Source organism: Jaculus jaculus, chromosome 7 (assembly GCF_020740685.1).
Source record: "Jaculus jaculus isolate mJacJac1 chromosome 7, mJacJac1.mat.Y.cur, whole genome shotgun sequence".
Taxonomy (NCBI): domain Eukaryota; kingdom Metazoa; phylum Chordata; class Mammalia; order Rodentia; family Dipodidae; genus Jaculus; species Jaculus jaculus.
In genome coordinates, this window is record NC_059108.1 from 51,230,427 (window position 1) to 51,252,258 (window position 21,832).

The 21,832-nt window shown below is 37.7% G+C and overlaps 1 protein-coding gene across 4 annotated transcripts in view; it reads left to right on the plus strand.

Annotated features, from left to right (window-relative positions):
- Window positions 1-14,286, plus strand: part of Fbxl4 (F-box and leucine rich repeat protein 4) — a 106,628-nt gene extending 92,342 nt beyond the window's left edge. For all 4 annotated transcript variants that reach the window (XM_045155201.1, XM_004660592.2, XM_045155203.1 and 1 more), the window contains exons 8-9: window positions 1,474-1,786; window positions 13,658-14,286. In XM_045155201.1, the coding sequence (XP_045011136.1) occupies window positions 1,474-1,786; window positions 13,658-13,821 (477 nt within the window). In that variant the 3' untranslated portion in view covers window positions 13,822-14,286. The remainder of the gene's footprint in view (window positions 1-1,473; window positions 1,787-13,657) is intronic.
- The last annotated feature ends 7,546 nt before the right edge of the window (window positions 14,287-21,832 follow it).

Consider the following 21,832-nt stretch of genomic DNA (forward strand, 5'->3'; position numbering starts at 1 on the left):
AACTGTAGCAAAGGAAACTGAGAAGTACAATTTTTAATCTGAGAAACCATGAGTTAAGAAAAATTCAGAGTATAAGGATAAAACTTCATTGAGTTAGTTTTGTATTTATTTTCTACTTAGCAGCCCAGGAATGGGGGGAAAAGAAACACATAATTAAATGATCCATTGATAGAATGGAAAGTAAAGAACATCATAGTTCCTTAAAATACTCTTAACTTAATAATCAGACAAAGATTATAGGTGATGGCCATAAATGAAATATACTAGTGCAAATTTTGGTGTAATATAAATGCAAAATATATATTAAAGTTTAAAAGTTTAGTACCAAAAATGTAAAGAATTTTAATGTTTTAACATGTTGAAATGAAAGTGTTATGAATGAACAAAATACACTGTTAAATTAGTTTTGCGTTTAGTGACTTAAAAGTTCCAAGTTTTTGGATTATCTGATTCTTTTTGAAGTACTTTAAAGTTGGCTGAAGAATTGTAATACCTAGCTTGCTACTAATTGCATCAGCCTAGTCAAGTTATCCAACTTATTGGTGATAGTTCCTCAGTGACTTGGTCATAGTTTTTTGGTTTTTTTTTTTAATAATAAAAGCCAGGTATTGTGATGTGTATACCTGTAATCCCAGTACTAGGGAGGCTGAGGCAAGAGGATTGGGAGTTCAAGGCCAGCAAGGGATTATATAGTAAAACCTTATATCAGTTACTATCTTGTTTCTGAGACAGATTCCCCAACTAGAAACAGCTTAAGGAAGGAAAGGGTTTAATCTTGGCTTACAGTTTTGAATAGAAATTTCATCATGGTAAGGAAAGCATGGCCATTGTCCACTTTTATCTTGGCCTTCTGTTCTGTATAGCTACCACCGGCATGGCCTATTAAACTCTGCATACAACATTGTAAGGCTTCCCCTAGTCCAAAGTTGTAAATTTGTCCACATTCATCTTGAAAAGAATCACATATCTGTGTTCATTGCAGCAATGACCCCACTTTAGGAACCAATTTTCTGTATCAGTTACCTTCTTGATGCTATAAAATGCCTGACAAAAATCACTGTAAGGGAGAAAAGGCTTATTTTGGCTTATAGATCAAGGTTTCATTCCTTATTGCAGTGAGACAAAGCAACTGGAGTTTTTTTATACTTTATATCTGGCTAATAGCTGTGGCAATGTTAAAATGCTAGACATAAAAGAGAACATATAGTCTTCAAATTTATCATGAGAAACTGAGGACTTCAGATTCCTTTGTGATTTAATTAATTAACATACTATTCAGCTTTGTGAAATTGATTTTTAAATGAGTATTCTTGCTTTTTATGTAACTGATGAGTCTAAAACATGAATAAACAGATAACAAGGATGTATGTTTTAGAAGCTATACATAAGAAATGACTAGGAATGGCCTAACTAGTTCTGAGCAGCTTATGTTCCTGAACGTGCAATGTAAAACATGGAATTGTTTGATTTCAGATTGAAGACTATGATGTGATAGCCAGCATGATAGGAGCCAAGTGTAAAAAACTCCGGACTCTGGATCTGTGGAGGTGTAAGAATATTACAGAGAATGGTATAGCAGAACTGGCTTCTGGGTGTCCACTTTTGGAGGAACTTGATCTTGGCTGGTGCCCAACTCTGCAGAGTAGCACTGGGTGCTTTGCCAGATTGGCACGCCAACTCCCAAACTTGCAAAAGCTCTTTCTAACAGCTAACAGGTCTGTATGTGACACAGACATAGAAGAACTGGCATCTAATTGTACCAGGTTACGACAACTGGACATACTAGGTAAACATGCATTATACTCTTTTAAGTTAGCATACAAAGTAGTAGGCTTCATTATGATGTTCTTATCATGTTTACTTTATTCTAATTAATAATTTCTTCTCCTTGCCTTCCTTTCCTCCAGTCCTCCCTTGCTGGTCTCTCTACATATCCCCAAATAGTATTCTCTTCTGTTTTCAAGTGACATGTATTCCATTATTCCTTTTTTATTCTTCCCTTCTCCCTTAAATTCTGTTTCCCCACTCTCACAATGCCCTTTCTACTATCATGACCTACCCACAAGCATACACACACATATTAATTTAAATCTAAGTCCACACATGAAAGAAAATGTGGTATTTGATTGAGTCTGGATTATTTTACTTTAAAATAATGATCTTTAGTTATATCCATTTTCCAACAAATGTCATGATTTCATTTTTCTTTACACATGAGTAAAAGTCCATTGTGTATGTATACCATATTTTATTCAATGATCTCTTCATGAACATCTCAGCCATTTCCATTTCTTAGTTATTGTGAATAGTATAGTAGTAAACATGGATGTATAAGCATATCTGTGGTGTGTTGACTTAGAGTTTTTTAAGTCTATACCCAGGATTAGTACAGATGTGTTACATTTTTTGTTCTATTTCTGATTCTATATTTAGTTTTTTGAAGAGCTACCACATTAATTCCCATAGTAGACACACCATTCCCACCAATAGTATCTAATGGCTCCTCTTTCCCCACATACTGGCCAGCATTTATTGTACTTTTTTAGATTATATCCATTTAACTGGAGTAATATTGTATCCCAAAGCAGTTTTCATATTCATTTTCTTGATAGCTAAAGTTATTAAACATGTTTTCAAATATTTATTGGTCATTTGTATTTCTTCTTTTGAGAGAGCTATTTAGTTCATTAGCCTATTTATTGATTGACTGGATGATTTGGAATTTGATGTTATTTATGAGTTATGAGAGCTGCAGTCAGTTATTGGGAGAGATGGGCAACCCCTCTGGATTTGCAGCCTGTGGCTCTTACAGTCTTTCTGCCCCTCTTCTGCAATGTTCCTTGAGCCTTGGTGGGTATGTCATAAGTTCAGTTTAGTGTTAAGCTCTCTATTTTCTAGATTTCTGCTTTGGTAAGTTTGACTGTCCTCAGTGTCTATTGCCATCTTCTTGATGGAGGTTGTCAGGCTCTCTATGAAAGCAGCACTCATACTTAACTTCTGAGTTTCTCTGTAGTTTCACCTGGACCCTGGCTGGTGTGAAAGACATTTTTACTATTATGAGGATGATGATGATGATGATGATGATGATGAAGAACATCCTTTGTTTCGATACATCATGTGTTGGTAACATATTTTCTCTCCTCCCTGCCCCCATCCTGCAGGGGGCCCTTCTCCTTGGGCTTGCTGGTATTCCCTATGGGGTTGTAGGTAATGCATTATGGGAGCAGCAATCAGTTATTGGGGGAGATAGTGCCTCTGGGCATTACATCCTAACCTGTGACTCTTACAATCTTTCTGGACCCTCTTCCACAAAATTCCCTGAGCCTTGGGTGTGTTTTAAGTCTATTTCAGTGAGAGCTCTTAGGAGCCTCTGGATTTCTGCTTTGGTATGTGTTGAATATCCTCAGCATCTGTCTCCTTCACCCTGGCAGTACTTGTCAGGCTCACCATGGAAGCAGCATTCTTGCTGGTCTTCCCACTTCCTCTGTGGTTTTGCCTGGGCCTTGACTGAGATGGAGGGGAGGTTTATCTCCTTGGGACTTGTTACCTTCTGATTAAATTGGATAAGCATTATTAGTTTGGGAACAGTTAGATGGATGTGGCCCCTCTTTTAGACAGACTAGTGAGAGCTTGATGTTGGAAAGCATAATCTTTTCCTCCGTAAAATTCAAATCTGGTTACCAATTCCAGATATGGGTTCCTTTCCACTAAGTGGATCTCTTAGCCAATCAGAAAACCATTGGAAAAACCTGACAATTTGGTTATTGATTTAAAGAAAGGCTACTAATATTTGTATCCTACTATTTTTCTAAAAATGAGTTGTACTCATTTTTAATTAAGAAATTTTAATTTTAATTAAGAAATTTCTCATGCAGTCATTAGGGTCTTTTAAGTATAGGATCAGGTCATCTGCAAGTACAAATACTTTTGACTTCTTCCTTCCCAATTTATATCCTTTTTATTTCTCTTACGGTTCTAGTTAGTACATCAAGTACTATATTGAATAAGACTGGTGAGAGTGAGCACTATTGCTTAGTACTTTTCTCATTTGGTCTTTATAGCTTTTATTATATTGAGACATATTCCTTCTATTTCTAATTTCTTCAGGACTTTGATCATGTAGTGTTGATCTGTGAGAGGTCTTTTCTGTATCAATTGAGATGACCATGCGATTTCTGTCCTTAAGTCTATTTATATGTTGTTGATTTGCATACACTTAACCAATCTTGGTATCCCTACGGTGAAACCAACTTGCTTATGGTATATGATGTAAATAATGTACTCTTGAATAGGATTTAGATGAATTTTATTGAGAATTAGTCTATAGTATTTTGGGGGTCATTTATTTGCTGTTATTGTTCTTGCATTCTTATCCAGTCTTGGTATCGAGAGAATAGTGGCTGCATAGAATGTATCAGATGGTGTTCTTTTCTGTTTTGTGGGATAGTTGAGGCACATTAATGTTAGTTCTTCTTTCAAAGTTTGATAGAGTTTGGCAATAAGTCCATGTAGTCATTGGCTTTTCTTTGTAAGGGTACTATTCTATTCCAGCCTCAACCTCACTGTTTGTTAATGGATCTGTTTAAGTTACCTATCTTACATAATTTTGGTAGGTCATGTGTCTCTAGAAATAGATCAATTTTTTTCCTACATTTTCCATTTCTTTCAGAATAATTCCCTAATTATGTACATTTCATTGGAATCTATTATAACTTCCAGATTCTAATCTCTAATTTTATTAACTTGGGTCTTCTTTCTTTTAATTAGAGTGGCTAGAAGTTTGATCATTTTGTTTATTGTTTCAAAGAACCAATTTTTTTTTTTTTTTTTGTTTCTATAGATGATTCTTTCAGTCTTCATTAACTTCTACCCTGATCTTTATTATTCCTTGCCACATACTGCTTTTGAGTTTGGCTTGTTCTTATTTTCTAAGACCTTGCAGTGCAATATTAGATTATTTATTTGATATTTTTCTGTTGTTAATTTGTTTTCCTAAATAAATGCTGTAAACTTCCTTCTTACAACTGCTTTAGCTGTATTCCAAGGTCCTGGTAAATTGTGCTTTCATTTTCCTTTGATTCTAGGAATTTTAAATTTTCTTCAGTGACCCAATATTCAGTCTTCCAGTACTTCTGTAGTTTTTCTTTCTACTTACTTCATTTTATTCCAATATGACAGGATAAGAGGTCGAAAATTATTTCAAATATTTTCTATTTAATGCTTGCTTTCAGCCTAGTAACTGGTCTGTTTAAGAGAACATTCTAGGGCTACTGAGAAGAATGTGTGTTCAATTTCTTTTGCTGGAATATTCTGTAGATATTCTGTTAAATCTAAGTGCTGTGTGGTATAGTTTAACTCTGAAGTGTCATTTTTGATTTTTAGTGTAGATGACTTATCAAAAGATGAAAGGGGATATTAAAGTCACCCACTATTACTATATCAAGAACTAGCATACTTTTTATGGAATGGTAATTGGTATCCATTTTATGAAACTGAGGTAATAACATTTGATGCATATATAATTACAACTGTTGTATCTTATTTATGGGTTGTTCCTTTTATTAATGTATAATCGAATTTTTGTTTGTTTTGGTTTTGAGGCAGGGTTTTACTTAAGCCCAGGCTGACCTGGAACTCACTCTGCAGCCCAAATTGGCCTTGAGTTCATGGTGATCCTCCTACCTCAGCCTTCCAAGTGCTGGAATTAAAGTTGTGAGCCACTCTCCTGGCTAGTAGTATACTATTTTTTTTTTAAATCTCTTCTATTTTTTATTTAAAATCCACTTTGTCAGATTTCATAATAACTACACCAACCTGTTTTCAGGTTTCATTCATTTGTTGACATCTGTCCTTTGAATCAGTCTTTACCAGTGAAATACATTTCTTGTAGACAAATATGGTTAGAACTAGTTTTTTAATCCAGTCAACTAGTGTGTCTCTTTGTTGGTAAAATGAGGCCATTTACATTTAAGGTTATTAAGAGATGTTTACTAATTCCTGGGATTTTTACTCATTGCTTTTCTGGTTGGGTGGGTTGTCTTGTTATTTTCTTTCCCCCATTAGTATTGTGGGTTTTAATGTTGTGTACAACATAAACATTCCTTCCATGTATTTGCCTTAAAGTGTATTTTTAAGACATAAAACATAATCATAGACCTTTTGCAAGGAAGTTGAAGCCAACTTAGGATAAAAATTTTGTCCTCATAAGACTGCTTGGTTTGATGGAAAAAATGTAAGATAAGTTGGCATTGGTCAATTATAATATATGTAAATATATGTGTACACACACACACACACACAATGTTAAACTGTTGATTAACAAATATTGAAAAACCTCCATCCCTGACAATGCTAGTTTTTAGGACTAGTTCTACCTTAAGGCAAATCTGTTACAAATTCTTAGGACTTCTTGTGTCCTCCTTGCATTCATCAACAGGGGCTGTGAGAGTTCATTAGTCACTGCATATCGTAGCCAGACATGCCAGTAGTGTCACCATACTTATATTTGCCCTTAGTTTTTGTTTCTTGCAAACTCACATAGCATCCAAACTTCTTTTGGTAGTAGCATGTTAGTCCATAAAATGCTTTCCTCTTTATTCAGCATCCATGAAAAGGAAAATGTGGGGATTCCTAGCCCCTGGATTTGTGTTTGCAGTTAAAATCTCTCCATGATCAAGTTTATGATACATTCATAGATGTTGCTTATAGAGTTATATAAGATTGACTAAGTTGAGCTATTTTGAGCAGTTTAAGAATTTTTGTGGATCATAATACATATACTTTGGGCTAAATCTTTCAACAGTTATATTTTTACTTTATCTTCATAGCTTGTGTAGTTGTATCATTATATCTTTTCACTGGTGCTTGTGCCTGGCAGTTACTAAGTGGCAAACCAAAGATTCAGACCTAAGACCTTTGGCCTCTAAGTCAGTATTCTGCCTTCAGTAAAATCACGTCACCCACTTAAAATGCTTATTTTTATTCCTTGTGACCCATTTTCCTATTGAACTATCCTAGAGCAATAGAGAAATAATTTGTAAAGTTCAAGGAAAACATTGCGAATTCACAAGCATGAGAAAAGTCAGCCTGTTACAAGGGATGCACACTTTACATTTGGACATCTTCTTTCTTTAATTTCCCTGATATTTGTTTCCAGATTAAAATATTTAAAGTATATAGTGCTATTGTTGGTTAAAACCCATCTTACAACTCTGTTGTCAAAACAACAACAGCACATACTCACTAGATATGTGTGTGATAGGCCCTAGAAGACATGTTTTAGAACCACCATGGAGTCAAGCTCACTGGCGGAGCAGTGGGGTAAGTTGTCGGGTGGCTGTCCGTAGCCTACTAAATGTAGGAAAATAGTTTGTAGTAATGGTATAGCTGTGACGTGAACACAGAGGCAGGGATTCTTTGGAGGGGAAGAGACTACCAAGAAGGTGGGAGGGGATGGGAGGGTGTAGCAGACAGCTTCAGGTTCACTGAGATGAACTTTCAGACCAGACACAGTTACGGAGGAAGGGATTTATTGAAGTTTACAGATCCAGGAGAAGTTCATAATGGCAGAAGAAGCTGACCTGCCTTCACAGGTCCAAGTGGAGAGAAAGAAGTACAAGCCTAAAGGTCAAAAGCCACAGCACACTTCAGGAACTCCAGCTAGGCACACTTTGCATATCTTTAGATTGAAATAGGAAACCCACCACCACACCTTAAGATCCCCCAGTGACATTGCCTCCAGCCAGGTAGCCAGCAGATGCAAACTACAAACAACTGAATATATTGGGGGGCATCTATTCTATTCAAACCACCACAGAGGGGAAATGGAGTAAATCAGAACAAAGTATAATGATTATGTATGGAAATACCATAACTAAAGTCACTATTTTATTATGCTCACCTTAAAGCTGTCTTTAATTTAGAAATGAAATTAAAAATAATCACACATATACACAATGGGGTGGGGAGGGGAGTAGTTGGAGAGATCCAGGTTTGATTCTCTAGTACTCTTGTAAGCCAGATGCATAAAGGTAGTGTATGTGTCCGGAGTTTGTTTACAATGGGTAGAGGTCCTGGTGTACCCATTCATTCATTCTCCCCCCCCCTCTCTCTCTCATAAATAAAACACAAATTTTAACCAAAAGAAAAAATGTTTTTAAAGCAGGAACTGCTGGTACACACCTTTAATCTCAGCACTCCAGAGGCAGAGGTAGGGTTGCAATGAGTTCAAGGCCACCCTGAGACTACTAGTGAATTCTAGGTCAGCCTGGGGCAGAAGGCAAAAAGAAAAAATGTCAAATGTTTTTAGGTGGTGAATGGATTAGTTGACTTCACTTGATCACTTGGTCTTCACATCTTATTAAAAAATGATACCACAGGGCTGGAGAGATGGTTTAGCGGTTAAGGCATTTGCCTGCAAAGCCAGAATACCCCAGTTTGACTCTTCCAGGACCAATATAAGCCAGATGCACAAGGAGTTCATTTGCAGTGCCTGGAGGCCCTGGCATGCTCATTCTTTCTTTCTCTATCTCTATCTCTATCTCTATCTCTGCCTCTTTTTCTCTGTCAAATAGATAAATAAATGAAAATATTTTTTAAAATGATGCCACCAGCTGGGGGTAGTGGCACATGCCTTTAATTCCATCCCTTGAGAGGCAGAGGTAGGTGTATCACCATGAGTTTGAGGCCACTCTAAGATTGCATAGTGAATCCAGTCATTCTGAGCTAGAGTGGGACCCTACCTTGAGAAACCAAAAATAAATAAATAAAGATAACATCAAAAAAGAGAATCAGGGCTGGAGAGATGGCTCAGTGAATAAGGTGCTTGCCTGCAAAGCCTAAGGATCCAGATTTGATTCCGCAGGATCCAGATGCAGGAAGCAACACATGTATCTGGAGGGTTTTTTTGTTGCTGCTATTGTTTTGCAGCTGCTAGAGGCCCTGGCATGCCCATCTCCCCCCCCCCCCCTCTTGCAAACAAATAAAAATTCAAAAGTTTTAAAAGGAAAATGATTTTACAGAAACATAAAAAAAAAAAATTAGGCACCAGTAGGAACTCGCTGAGGAAATGGAGGGGGAAGGATCACAAGTTCCGCATGCTGCCCAGAACTGTTAGCGGTGGCAGACTCGGCACTGCCATGGTCTTGCTGTGTGTAAGCCATACCTGATCACAGTTTTGGAGCAATCAAAACCACCTTGGAGTGTGAGGAGGAAAGGGCCTGGAATGACATGTTCAGCAAACTTTGGCAAATACAACAAATCTGCAAAAGACCTTCAACCTTCAAGATTACCCAAAAATGTGGCATCCATATTTAAGAGAAGCTTTACAAATATAAAGAATGAGAATAGATTTTATCAGTGAATCATCCTCAACTCAATATCAGTGGTTGATAAAGCAGGTAAGTCCTACAGATGTAAAGAATGTGGCAAAAATTTTAAATATCATTTAGTCTTAAGTGCACACCACGTGGTTCATACTGGAGCAAAACCATACAAATGTGAAGAATGTGGCAAAAGCTTCAAAACTGATGGGAACCTCAGGCAACACCATCTGATTCATATAAGAAAGAGACTGTGCAAATGTGAAGAGTGTGGCAAAGGCTTCCATAGACCTATAAAACTTAAAGAATGTCATCTAATTCATAAAGGGGAGAGACCGTGAAAATGTAATGTGGCAAAGCTTTCAGATCTTGTCCCAACCTTAGTACACATGAAAATATTCATATTGGACCAAAACCGTACAAATGCAATGAATGTGACAATGCCTTTAAGTACTCTGTACACTTGATTCAACATTTGAAAATTCAAGTCCAAATGGATCAGGAACCTTAATATGAGACCTGAAACACTGATACTGCTTGAGGAAAAAGTAGGGGAAACCCTTTAACATATTGGTGTAGGTAATGACTTTCTGAATATAACCTCAGTAGCTCAGGAAATAAAACCACTAGTCAACCACTGGGATCTCATGAAATTACAAAGCTTTTATGCAGCAATATGAATATAACATTTGAAAATGTGTGACAAACCCTTTAAGTATTACTCATGTCTTAATCAGATTATTCATACTGGAGAGAGACCCTATATATGTAAAGAATGTAGCAAAGACTTATGCCATTCTTCATGTCTTACTAAACATCAGTGGCTTCATACTAGAGAGACAATATGGATGTGAGGAATGTGGCAAAGCCTGATACTATTCTTCCCATCTTAAATGACATCAGAGGATCCATGTTGAGGGATGCTACCATTGTGAAGCATTTAGCAAAGCCTTTAATAATAGGTCATTCCTTCTTGTACACCAGAAAACTCATACTGAAGCAAGACCCTATAGTTGTCCAGAATGTGGCAAAGCATATTTCTGTTCTACTCAGCTTAAACATCATCAGAAAATTCATACTGGAAAGAGACCCCATGAATGTAAAGAGTGGAAAATCCTTCAGTAATTGCTCAATCTTTAATGTACAGAGAATCTATACTGGAGAGAAATCCTATAGTTCTATGGAATGTGGCCAAGACTCTCATATTGAACAACATCAGATAATTCAAGTTGGGTTAAGACTGTACATGTAAAGAAGGTTAAAAAGGTTTTGTTGCTTCTTCAAGCCACAAGCAACAATAGAAGTTTCAAACTTGGGCAAAACCCTACCAGTGTGAAGAAAGACAAAGCCTTCAATAGTAGTTTAACCATTAACTCAATACCAGAGAAAATCCCTGTACATGCAAAGAATGTATCAAAACTTTAACACTGCATAGCCTTTAGCGGAGTCTTATCAGTACACAAGGGAAACACTACAAATACAAGGACTGTGAGAGAACCTTCCTGACTTAACACTTTCTAGACACCTGGCAATCCATAGTGGAGAGGGACCTACAATCAAGCCATATGCCCCCTCCCCCAGAACAGCCAAAGGATATACCTGAAGTCCTTTTTACACAGTTTAGAATGTTGAAAAGTTGAAACTCAGCTCTCAATATACATGAAACCCCATAGCTACATGTGGAATGCCAAAGCACTGAACTGCTTATACAGCATCATTAATTAGTGAGGTTGAAAGTACCAGAACATGTGATAGTTCTTAAAGATCTCAAAGGATTTGAACTTGTTTTAAATCCAAATTCACTAAGTACTGTGACTGTTCGAAACTGAACAAAACACTGAACAAAACTCTGAGTAAGACAGTGTGTTCCCACCCTCAATGTCTTGACCAAGAAAAGAAAAGACAAAATAAGTAATGAAAACTGGAAGCAAGTCTGTTTTGTCCCCCCCCCCCCCGCCAAAAGCCAATGTTATTAGAAACATAAGGAATAGGTTTATTTCAAAAAGTATTAGATTTAAAGACGGCCTTGAAAGATGAACAGGAAATGGAATGGATAGGTTATTCTAAGTAGAAGAAATCTGATGAAACTGAAATGTAGAAGTTGAAAATATCTGATCCCTTCAAAAAGGAAGCCATCTGCTCCAATTCAGTGTGTCCATCTGCACTGTGACTGCTTTTCTGGGGCTTTGGACCTGGAGTGAGAAATCTGCATACAATTAAAATGGAGATATTACTGAATTCTAATTTGGGAAGCAAATCTTTCATTGGCCATCTTGAGATATTTAACCTGGAAACAAGGAGCAAGTGGGTTGTAGAACAAAGGTGTCCAAAATCTGAAAATTTTGGTGCAGTAATCCATTAATGAAAGTTAAAAGCAAGGTGATTACATTGGGAAATTGACCATTGTTCCTTACTGTTTCATTCCTTCCACAATTGTTCAGAACATATTAATGTACCATATTGGGCCTCTTTTTAGCAGGGAGAGAGAACAGTGGGAACGATAGCTGTGGCTCCCCCTAGTGGAGCAAGCTGACTGAGTCCATAACTGTGCTGTCAGTGAACACAAAAACAAGTGCTAGGAACTTGCAGCAGAGGACAGGAGACTCCAGGCTAGTTGTCATTGACTCTCTGTTTTCTTACCTTGTTCATGGTTTGTCATGAGCTCAGATTCTCATAGACAGGACTAGCAAGTAGAGAACAAACCACCACATAGCTACATGTCTTAAGCTGAGGATCTCTTAGGCCACTTAGTCAAAGCTCACTTGAAATAGTTCTTTTTAAAAAAAAAATTCTTATGAAGATAGTTTTATCCCCCCAAGCCCCTTGAGTAGGATCCATGGTCTGACCTCAGCAGGAAGGAGCAAACTATCAAAAGGCAAGGAAGCCATTTTCTTCTTTTTTCTTTTGTCTGCCCTGCCCTGTGCTCACATACTTAATGCTTGTTTCTCGCTTGTTTGCTTCTTCTCTTCTCCTTATAAAAGCCATCTCTGTTTCTGTGGGTACAAGCCCAAACAAAAGCACCAGCTCAGCTTTCCATGTCTTTAGGGCTAGGCAACCATGGATACAGAGGCTTTGTTGAGTCCCAATTCTAAATTCCCAAGAGGAAATCTGGACAGGTTTATCTAGGAGCAGATAAAAATAGGGTGGAAGGAGTTTACAATTACAGTTTTGGACCTGAGGTGGGATGTGTGGAGGGGTTGGGAGAGTTCCAGAGGATGAGATGGGCTCATATTCCAGATATCTTGGTCTGGGACTGTAGGTGAGTGGCAGAACACTCGCCTAACAATGAATGATCTGGGTTCCTTTCCTAGTACTACAGAAACAACTTCACATCCAAATGATTCTTGTTGGATGTTTATGTTTTATATGATATAATATGATTGTTTCTTCACAGAAAAGCTGCAAATAAAACAATGTGTGTTTTACAAGAGTAGTACTCTTAGACTCAAGTGACATGGCATTTATTATGTGCCTGCCATTTATATCCAGTGCTTTTCATAATTTATTTAATTTAGCTTCCATTTGAATTAACATGGGCAGAAATCACTCATCATCCATTATCCTTCTTTCTGCAATATCCTTTTAATAACCCACACTCACTGTAATACTTGCCATGTTGTGTGTTTGTTTTCAGCCCTTGTCAGTGAGTTCCTTAAGGCAGATATGCGTCTTTTTCATCTTTCCATTCCCATTCCCCAAGCAGATGCACAGTCCTATTAGTGGACTATTAACATAGCATGAAACTAGAGGTTGCATTATCTGGATTGCTGCTGAATTTGACCCTTGAGTTATGTAAACTGCAATGTGCAAAGCGGCAGTTGGGTGATGATGTAGGAAAGTACAGACATGAAATAGAAATGAAGGTGGATGATAGAAAATGAACAAGATCCTAGATGGCAAATTGTTTGGGAGCATTTAGCTTTTACTTTTTTAAACAAAACCATTTCAGTATAATGTACTCTGCTTTTAAAAATGCTTTCAAGGACTGGAGTGATAGCTTAGGGGTTAAGGTGCTTGCCTGTGAGGCCTGAGGACCCATATTTAATCTCTCTCTAGATCCCATGTTAGCCAGACAAAGATGAAGCAAGCACAAGGTTGCACATGCCCTCTAGGTGGTGCAGGTGACTGGAGTTCAATTGCAGTGTCTGAGGCCCTGGCATGCCAGTTCTCCCTGTGTGTATGTCTCTCACTCTCTCTAAAAAATAAAAATAAATGCTTTCATGTTTTTATAGGTCATCTATTTTATATATACTTCAAATAAATAATAAAAGAACTCATCATTCAGCCATTTATAGATATTATACTTAAGGTACTTTTTTTGTTCTTTTCTTAAACAGGAACAAGAATGGTAAGTCCAGCATCCCTGAGGAAACTCCTGGAATCTTGCAAACATCTGTCCTTACTTGATGTGTCCTTCTGCTCCCAGATTGATAACAGGGCTGTGCTGGAGCTCAGAGCAAGCTTTCCAAAAGTGCTCATAAAAAGGAGCTTTACTCAGTGACTTTATGTGTGCACTGTCATTGACATCAACATGCTTTATTTGTGTTCTGTTACTGAAATCATCATGCTTCAGTGGGTTTAGCTTTATAATAGTAAGAATCAAGACACTGTAGATTTATAAAAAAAAATTACCTATTGAGTCAATGACAATGTAAATAAATATGCAATAATATAAGCACTTTTCTTTAAGAGTATGAATGAGGCTGGGGAGATGGCTCAGTCAGTAAAGTACTTGTCCTACAAGCATGAGGACCCAAGTTCAGTCACAAGAACCGTCCCCCCCACACACAAATGTAGATGAATTATGTGAATGGCTGATGTTATTTTTATATTATGTTAATCAGTGGGATGCTCTAATAAAAAACTTTGTGATGAAAGAATAATATGAAAACATTTTATTTTTAGAGTAGTAGTTTGAACAATAAAGTTTAACCATGGTTATGAATAAATAAGTTGATTTTGCACACCTCCTCTATGTAATGATGTCTTATTAAGATTTAGACCTGAAAAGTGTTTTCTTTGGTAAAAATAGAATTGGCAGACCTGGTTGAGGGCGTGAGGGCATTGAGAATAGCACTCACATATGTAGTGCTTGCCTGGCATGTGCAGGGTCCTGGGTTTCATCCCTAATACCAGAAAATAAGAAAACAAACAAAATTAATTGGGGAGACTCATTTTTCCATCTAGGACTATTGTTGTTAACTACAATTAATTTCATGTATTTATATAGTGTCTTGATATGTACTATAAAAAGCTTTTTGAATAGGTATATTCTAAAATTTCATGGGTTATAATTCATTTGCAAAAAAGCACATTGGGGCCGGAGAGATGGCTCAGTCATTAAGGTGCTTACCTGCAATGCCTAATAACCTAGGTTCAATTCCTCTGTACCCACATAAAGCCAAATGTACCAAGTGCTGCTTGCATTGGGAGTTTGTTTGCAGTGCTATTAATGAGACCCTGGCACACCCATTCTCTATCTTTTTCTCCTTGCAAATAAACAAAATATATTTTTTTTTAAGAAGATAATTTACATTGCCAATTTTTAGGGTACTGTCAGTAGTAGCTATAGGAAAGCAAATTTCCCTTGCTAATGTTAAGCTAGTAAATTTATATATATGACAGATAGACATTCCACATTTTTTTAATGAATAATATATGTATTGGTATCTATCACATTTATAAATTGTGTAAGTTGTTACTTGCTAGTGTTTATTATACAGAATACTAAAAAAGTAGTTTGGAATTTTAAATATTAAAGATCAGTACAATCCTGACAACCTGCTCCATGGAGATGGCAGTAGACACTGAGGAGACTCAAACCTCATCAAAACAGATCTAGAAGATGCAGAAAGCACAGCACTAAAGTAGACTTATTACAAACCTGCCATGGCTCAAGGAACATTGTAGAAGAGGGAGCAAAAAGATTGTAAGAGCCACTGAGTGGGAAGGAGTATCCTGAGGCAGTGTTCCCTCTCCCACAGACTGATGCATTCATAACTCTATGGTGAATATCAACAACTTCACTGAGTAGGACCATGAATGGATTGTGGGAGGGGAACAGGATATAAAAGGATAACAGAAGGGCAATGGGACCAGCACATCATTTGTTCATACAGTAAAGTGCATATACAAAAGATTACCACAGTCTCCGGTATATGAGAATTACTTCCCTGGTCACGTGTGTGTGTGTACTCTACCTGGGTTGATGAAGTAAAGAACATATTGAAAAGATGACTTGTCCTCCATTTTCATGTGATGGTGTTTTCTTTTCATCTGTAAATGTATGTAAACATTTCTATTTTTTCTAGTAGGTGGGAGAGAGAATTTAGTGTGACATCTATTTTTATCTTAGGCTGGTAGGGCACATTAGATGAATACTGACTTGATATCAAGGATAATACCATATACCAAGTTTTGCATTTGCTAACTTCCTTCATCCTCACATGACCCAAGAAAGTAGAGACCATTACTAACTCATATTGACAGATGTAGAAACTGAAGGAAAGAAAGACTGATGAGTTTTGAGATTGAGTATTACCAGTGACAGAAACAAAAGACAAACCCTGGCCACTTGGCTTCAGAAGCAGCACATTCAACTTGTGGTTTTAAGTATTTTGGGATCTTCTGGGTTCAGAGCAGAGATGAGGAACCTTTTTCTGTAAAGCACCACTGTGTGAAATGAGGCTTTTGGGACTAAGAGTCCAAGTTGAGATTATTATATTGTTACTTAAATAACTAGAGAAACAAATCACAAAAAATATTGGCAAAATTCAAAACATAATTGAAACCTTTTTGTAACTCTATGACTATACTAATGATGATAATTAAATATGGCAAGGAGGATTTCACTTAATTAGAATTCAGAGTGTGTTGCCTATAATCAGAATTAATTACAGAGGCTAAAGATGGTAGACCTTGCCTGGCATGTTTGAGGACCTGGGTTCTATCACCAGCAACACCTGCACCCTATAAATTCATCAGCTAATGAGGTCTATATTAATATTTACAAATTTCATCTTTGAAAAATATCTTTTCTTACAGATAGGTAGTGCTAAATAGTTAAGATTGATCCGCAAGAATATATATATTTAATGTGTTGCTTTCATACACATAAACAATGCATTTTCATCCCATTCCCACAGTTACCTCTCTTGTCCTGTCTCCTACTAAAATGGTTCTTGCTATTTAATGTCTATCTTATTTTCATGTTTTTGGATTGACTGTATGATCATAAGTGGGAAGGTATTCACTGAAGAATGGACAACCCACAAGTGGCAATACCACTGAAGAACAAGACTCCCTCTTCCCCCAAGTAATCATCAGTTACTATGTGAGTCTCATGATGAAATATTGACAGGTTCAGTCTTGTGCAGGAAACTATGCCCAGTGTGAGTTCATTAGTGTAACCACCATATCATATCCAGAAGACAGTCCCTGAGCCTTGGAAGGCATGGTTCAGAGGTCATCTTTAGGGCTGTGCACATACATGTCACTTGGTAACACTGCCAACTATGCATCTCTACATTACCTCAGCCCGTTGCAACTACTCTGTTACTGCAAGCTGTTCCAATGTATGGGAATAAACATATTTAGAAAGCAGATTGACATGGTGTCTGTTTCTTTCCTCCCACCAGGGCCTAATCCCCTAGCCACAGGCTTTTAGCTAAATTGGCAGTACCAGACACAATTTCTCTCCTGTGGAATGGGCCTCAAATACAATTAAAGAGCAGTTTGAGCCGAGCGTGGTGGCGCACGCCTTTAATCCCAGCACTCGGGAGGCAGAGGTAGGAGGATCACCATGAGTTCGAGGCCACCCTGAGACTATATAATGAATTCCAGGTCAGCCTGAGCCAGAGTGAGACCCTACCTCGAAACCCCCCCCCCCAAAAAAAAAGAGCAGTTTGTTACTACATGATATTCATGCTGCTGCTGCACCAATGGACACATCTTGCCTTGCAAGTCAGTTGTGGAAGCAAATTGGATCCACAACTTGGTAGAATTTTTGATAACTTTACTCAGAAGCCTGCATAGCACTTCCTGGATTGAAGAAAGCCAGGAAAGAGGAAGTGTCCAGCTTAGTTCCAATTTGGTTTCTTAATACCTCGCAAACAATATATGTGGTGTCTGTCTATGTATCCATCATCTATATTCCTCTCAAATAAATACATATTTTTTTTAATTAAGTTATGTGGTAATTTAAATCTGATACTCCCTAAACTCGAGTTTTGAATGTATGGTTCCCAGCTAATGTCAGTTTGGGAGGAGGAAACTTACTGGAGGTGTGTCACTAGGGGAAGACCTTGAAGTTTATTAACCCACAGCTTGCCAATACCAGCTCAGCTCACTCTCCTGCTGCTATTTTCTACCTGCTGTGGCAAGGAGGTGATATTCAGCCTCTGCTCGTGCCATGGTTTACCCTGCCACCATAAAGTCATAAAGCTCTCAAGACTATAAGCCAAACATCAGCTGCTTTTGGTCAGGTGTTTTTGGTGTTCCAAGGTTGGGTCTCATTCTGGCTCAGACTGCCCTGGAATTCACTGTATATGTAGTCTCAGGGTGGCCTCAAACTCATGGCAATCCTCCTACCTCTGCCTCCCAAGTGCTAGGATTAAAGGCATGTGGCACCATACCTGGCTGGTCAGGTGTTTTATACCAGCAATGCAAAGGTAACTACAAAAGAAAATTGGTCCTATTGTGGGGGCATTCCTGCTAGAAACCTGACTGTATGGCTTTGGTCTTTTGAAACTTATTTAAGAGAAGAATATGGAGGAATTTGAAATCTTGAACTAAGAGATGCTTTGCATTGCTGTAAGCCAAGCTTTGTGAACCATACTATTGAGAGTTGAAAGATGTACTAGATGCAGAAAGAATTGTGGGCTGCAGAAGTGTGGCTTATGTGGGGAAGAAGCTTTGGACTGGACTAGAGGCAGTTTGTCAGAGGCTGGTTGTACTCTTACAGTGTCCTTAGAACATAAGTAAAGCTAAATTTATCTTATTTATTCATTTTAAAGAGTGAGAGAGAGAGAGAGTGGGGCATGCCAGGGCCTTCAGCCACTGCAAATGAACTCCAGACATGTGCTACCTTGTACATGTGGCTTATGTGGGTCCTGGGGAATCAAAACTGGGTTCTTTGGCTTAGCAGGCAAGGGCCTTTATCACTAAGACATCTCTGTAGCCCATGAAAACCTAAATTTAAAAGTAATGAACTTATATGCTTGGCAGAGTACAGAGCAGGATATGGCAAAAAGAAATGAAAGTTGTGGGCCAGTGACTGCAACTCATTTCCATTGCCATCGTTTCAGAGATTACCATCATTGAGATTGGTCCAGCTGTTCTGCTTTGGAACACAAGGAAGAATGCTGATTCTTTTGAATGAAGGTAGCTTACAGCAAAAAATGCTGAAAAAGTTATTCAAAATTTTCAAAATTAGCTTTATTCCCCCCAGATTAACAGTTTGGTACCCCACCTGGTACTGTGGAACTATAGCATATACAGGAAGGAAGGGGATCATTGATTTGCAATGTGTTTCTTTGGAAATGCCACAGGATGAAGTCCCTATGTGAAGGCCTTATAAGAACATGGCATGGACTTGTGGACTGTAATGAAGACCCCAAAGTTTCAGAGATGCCAGGATTTTAGAACAACCACCAAAGAGAACTGCTAGCTTGAAATGTTTTCCCTGAGCTATGGGCAACTCGGCTGGAAGGAGGAAATTAGAACCCCAGAGATTTCATTTTGGGTCTTAGATGTCAGACTTGGAGCTGAAAAATTTGATGTTGGCCCTGTTTTAGATCTTGCATCAGTTCAGTGTTTTCTTGCTATGCCCTTTGCAGTGTGAATGTTTACTCTCTACCATTATATATTTTTAACTTGTGTTTTAATTTTTTTTTTGTTTTTTTTTAAGGTAGGGTCTTGCTCTAGCCCAGGCCAACCTGGAATTCACTATGTAGTCTCAGGGCGGCCTCGAACTCACAGCGATCCTCCTATCTCTGCCTCCCAAGTGCTGGGATTAAAGGCATGCACCACCACGCCCAGCTTTTGTGTTTTAATTTTACAGGCTTACAGTTAAGAGACTGTCTTGAGTTTAAGATGAGACCTTGGACTTCGGGCTTTTGAACAGTGTTGAGATTGATTTAAAAAAAAAAAAAAAGCTATGAGGACTTTGAAAGTTAGACTGATGCCTTTTTATAAAATCTTGATGAGGTCATGAGTTTGTGGGGATCAGATGAAATGTGGGTCTTTAAGTCAGTTGCCCATTTCCATAAACTCATGTGTTCTGAAAGCTTGATCCCAGCTGATGGCAGTTTGGGAGGTGGAATTGCTGGAGGGGTTGTGTCACTGGAGGCAGACCTTGGGGTTTGTTAGTCCCCAGCTTGCCAGTGCTAGCTTAACTCACTCTTCTGCTGCTGTTTTCTACCTGCGGTGGCAAGGAGATAATGTCCAGCCCTCTACTCAGGCCTTGCCTTTTCCTGCCATCATGAAGCTTCCCCCCCAACAAAAACTAAACCAAAATAAATCTTTTTTTTTTTTTTTTTTTAATGAGCTGGTTTTGGTCAGGTAGTTTATACCAGCAACACAAAGGTAGTATAACAGTTTGATAACAAAGCAGTAGGTTTCCATACCTTATTCATATGTCCTTAGTTTTAGTCCATCTTTCTACCACCCCCCTTTTCTTACTCATCTCCCTGCCCCATCCCTGCTTACACTTTTCCCTCCCACTGTTACATGCGAAAACCTAAGCTTACCCCTATGTTCCCTTTCTGTAGACACTCATTCCAACTTGTGCTAACTATTGTAGAAAATCTGAGCTAGAATCTGTGTATGAGAGAGAACATGTAGATTTGCATTCTGAGTCTGGGTTCTCTCACTATGTTTTCCAGTTCCATCTATTTTCCTGCAAATTTCTTATCCTCTGGTATAGATTTAATTCCTTAAATTCATAAAAATCTCAAGTACCCTAACTTTGTTGATGCATTGGCGTGTTGGTGAATTGACAAGACAAAACTCCCCTTATAGTGCCTTTAACTCCTGAGCCATCTCTCCAGCTCGTTTTTGTTTTCTTAAAATAGGATCTCATATAGCCCAAGCTGGTTTCAAACTCATTGTGTAGCCCAGATTTGCTTTAAACTCCTGATATGGCATTTAATTTCAATATCTGAGAATAGATAAAGGAACTTTTGGTGTGTTTGAGAGTAAATAAAATTCACTATTGACATCTCTAGTTTAATAACACAAAACAGGTGAACTACATTCCACAAAATACCTGTTAATGAATGGTAATATACAACAATAGGTTTTAAACAAACCTTACATTTTCTTGTTTTATTTTGTAAATTTAACCAACTCCTTTTCTTCCGTAAATATTTTTACTACTAACCATAACACATCTACTGAAAGTTGCATGGAATTCACTTTTTTTCTTAGAAATAATTTTGCTTATAATTGGTTAACACAGAAGTGCATAGAGACCACCTCTTCAGATCCTCAGTCACATCAACCCTGGCATTAACTCATTAAATACACTGTTGGCTCATAGATATCTCAGGAAAACCAGTTCCCTTGATTTGTTTCCATTTACTAATATTGACTATTGATGTTGCTCATAGTGTTCTCAGTTTCTCAAGGTCTTGCCCAAAAGCAAACTTAATAGCCATGAGCAGGTTTACTCTGAACATATTTCCTCAGTTGATACAAACACAATTTAATTAACTCTAGCTCTCCTTGTTTGGCAACATTTGAGTCACATATTGGGTTGAAATTATTCTTATTTTTTTAACTAATTCTTCTATGAGGTACTTTGTAATCTGAATTTTCTAATATTGTAACCACCAAATTTCTATGGATTAAAAATATCCTATTATTATAACATGCAAAGTGTTGTTTTACAGCAGCCATCTAATTTTGTAACAACACAATCCCTACTTTTGTGTACCTTTAAAACATGACATTTTCCCTCTTGTTTTAACATGATGGACATTGGTACTAAAAGAAGAAATATATATATTGTGATATGACAATATGTGAGGCACTCAAAGTGCTGGTAGTTATAATGTATCATGACAATTTATAATGTGTCAAACAGCAGTACAAAATGATGAAAGCACCACATAAGTCTTTGTGGCATCTCTTCAATCCTGCCACTGTGATGTGAAAGCAATACTTGACAGTTCATAGATGAGTGATGTAGCCATGTCCCAATAATATATTACTTATGAAGAATAAATGTTGAATTTCACGATTTTAATCTGCTATAAATACTATTTGTTGTGTGAAACTTTTTCCCTGTGGGGACATAAGCACATGTCTGTCTACTCCAGATAGGGCTCACAGAATAGACCATGATTGCACCAAATCCAGTTTTGGTGAGCCAATGAGTTGTCTGTGTTTATGTACAGAGCACAAATGAGGGGTTACCTATTGTAGTGTGGTTGACTCAAAGACAAATATGTCACTACAAAGTCCCACTCTGTTTTGTATAATATCCTTATGGAAATTTATGGACTCCCCTT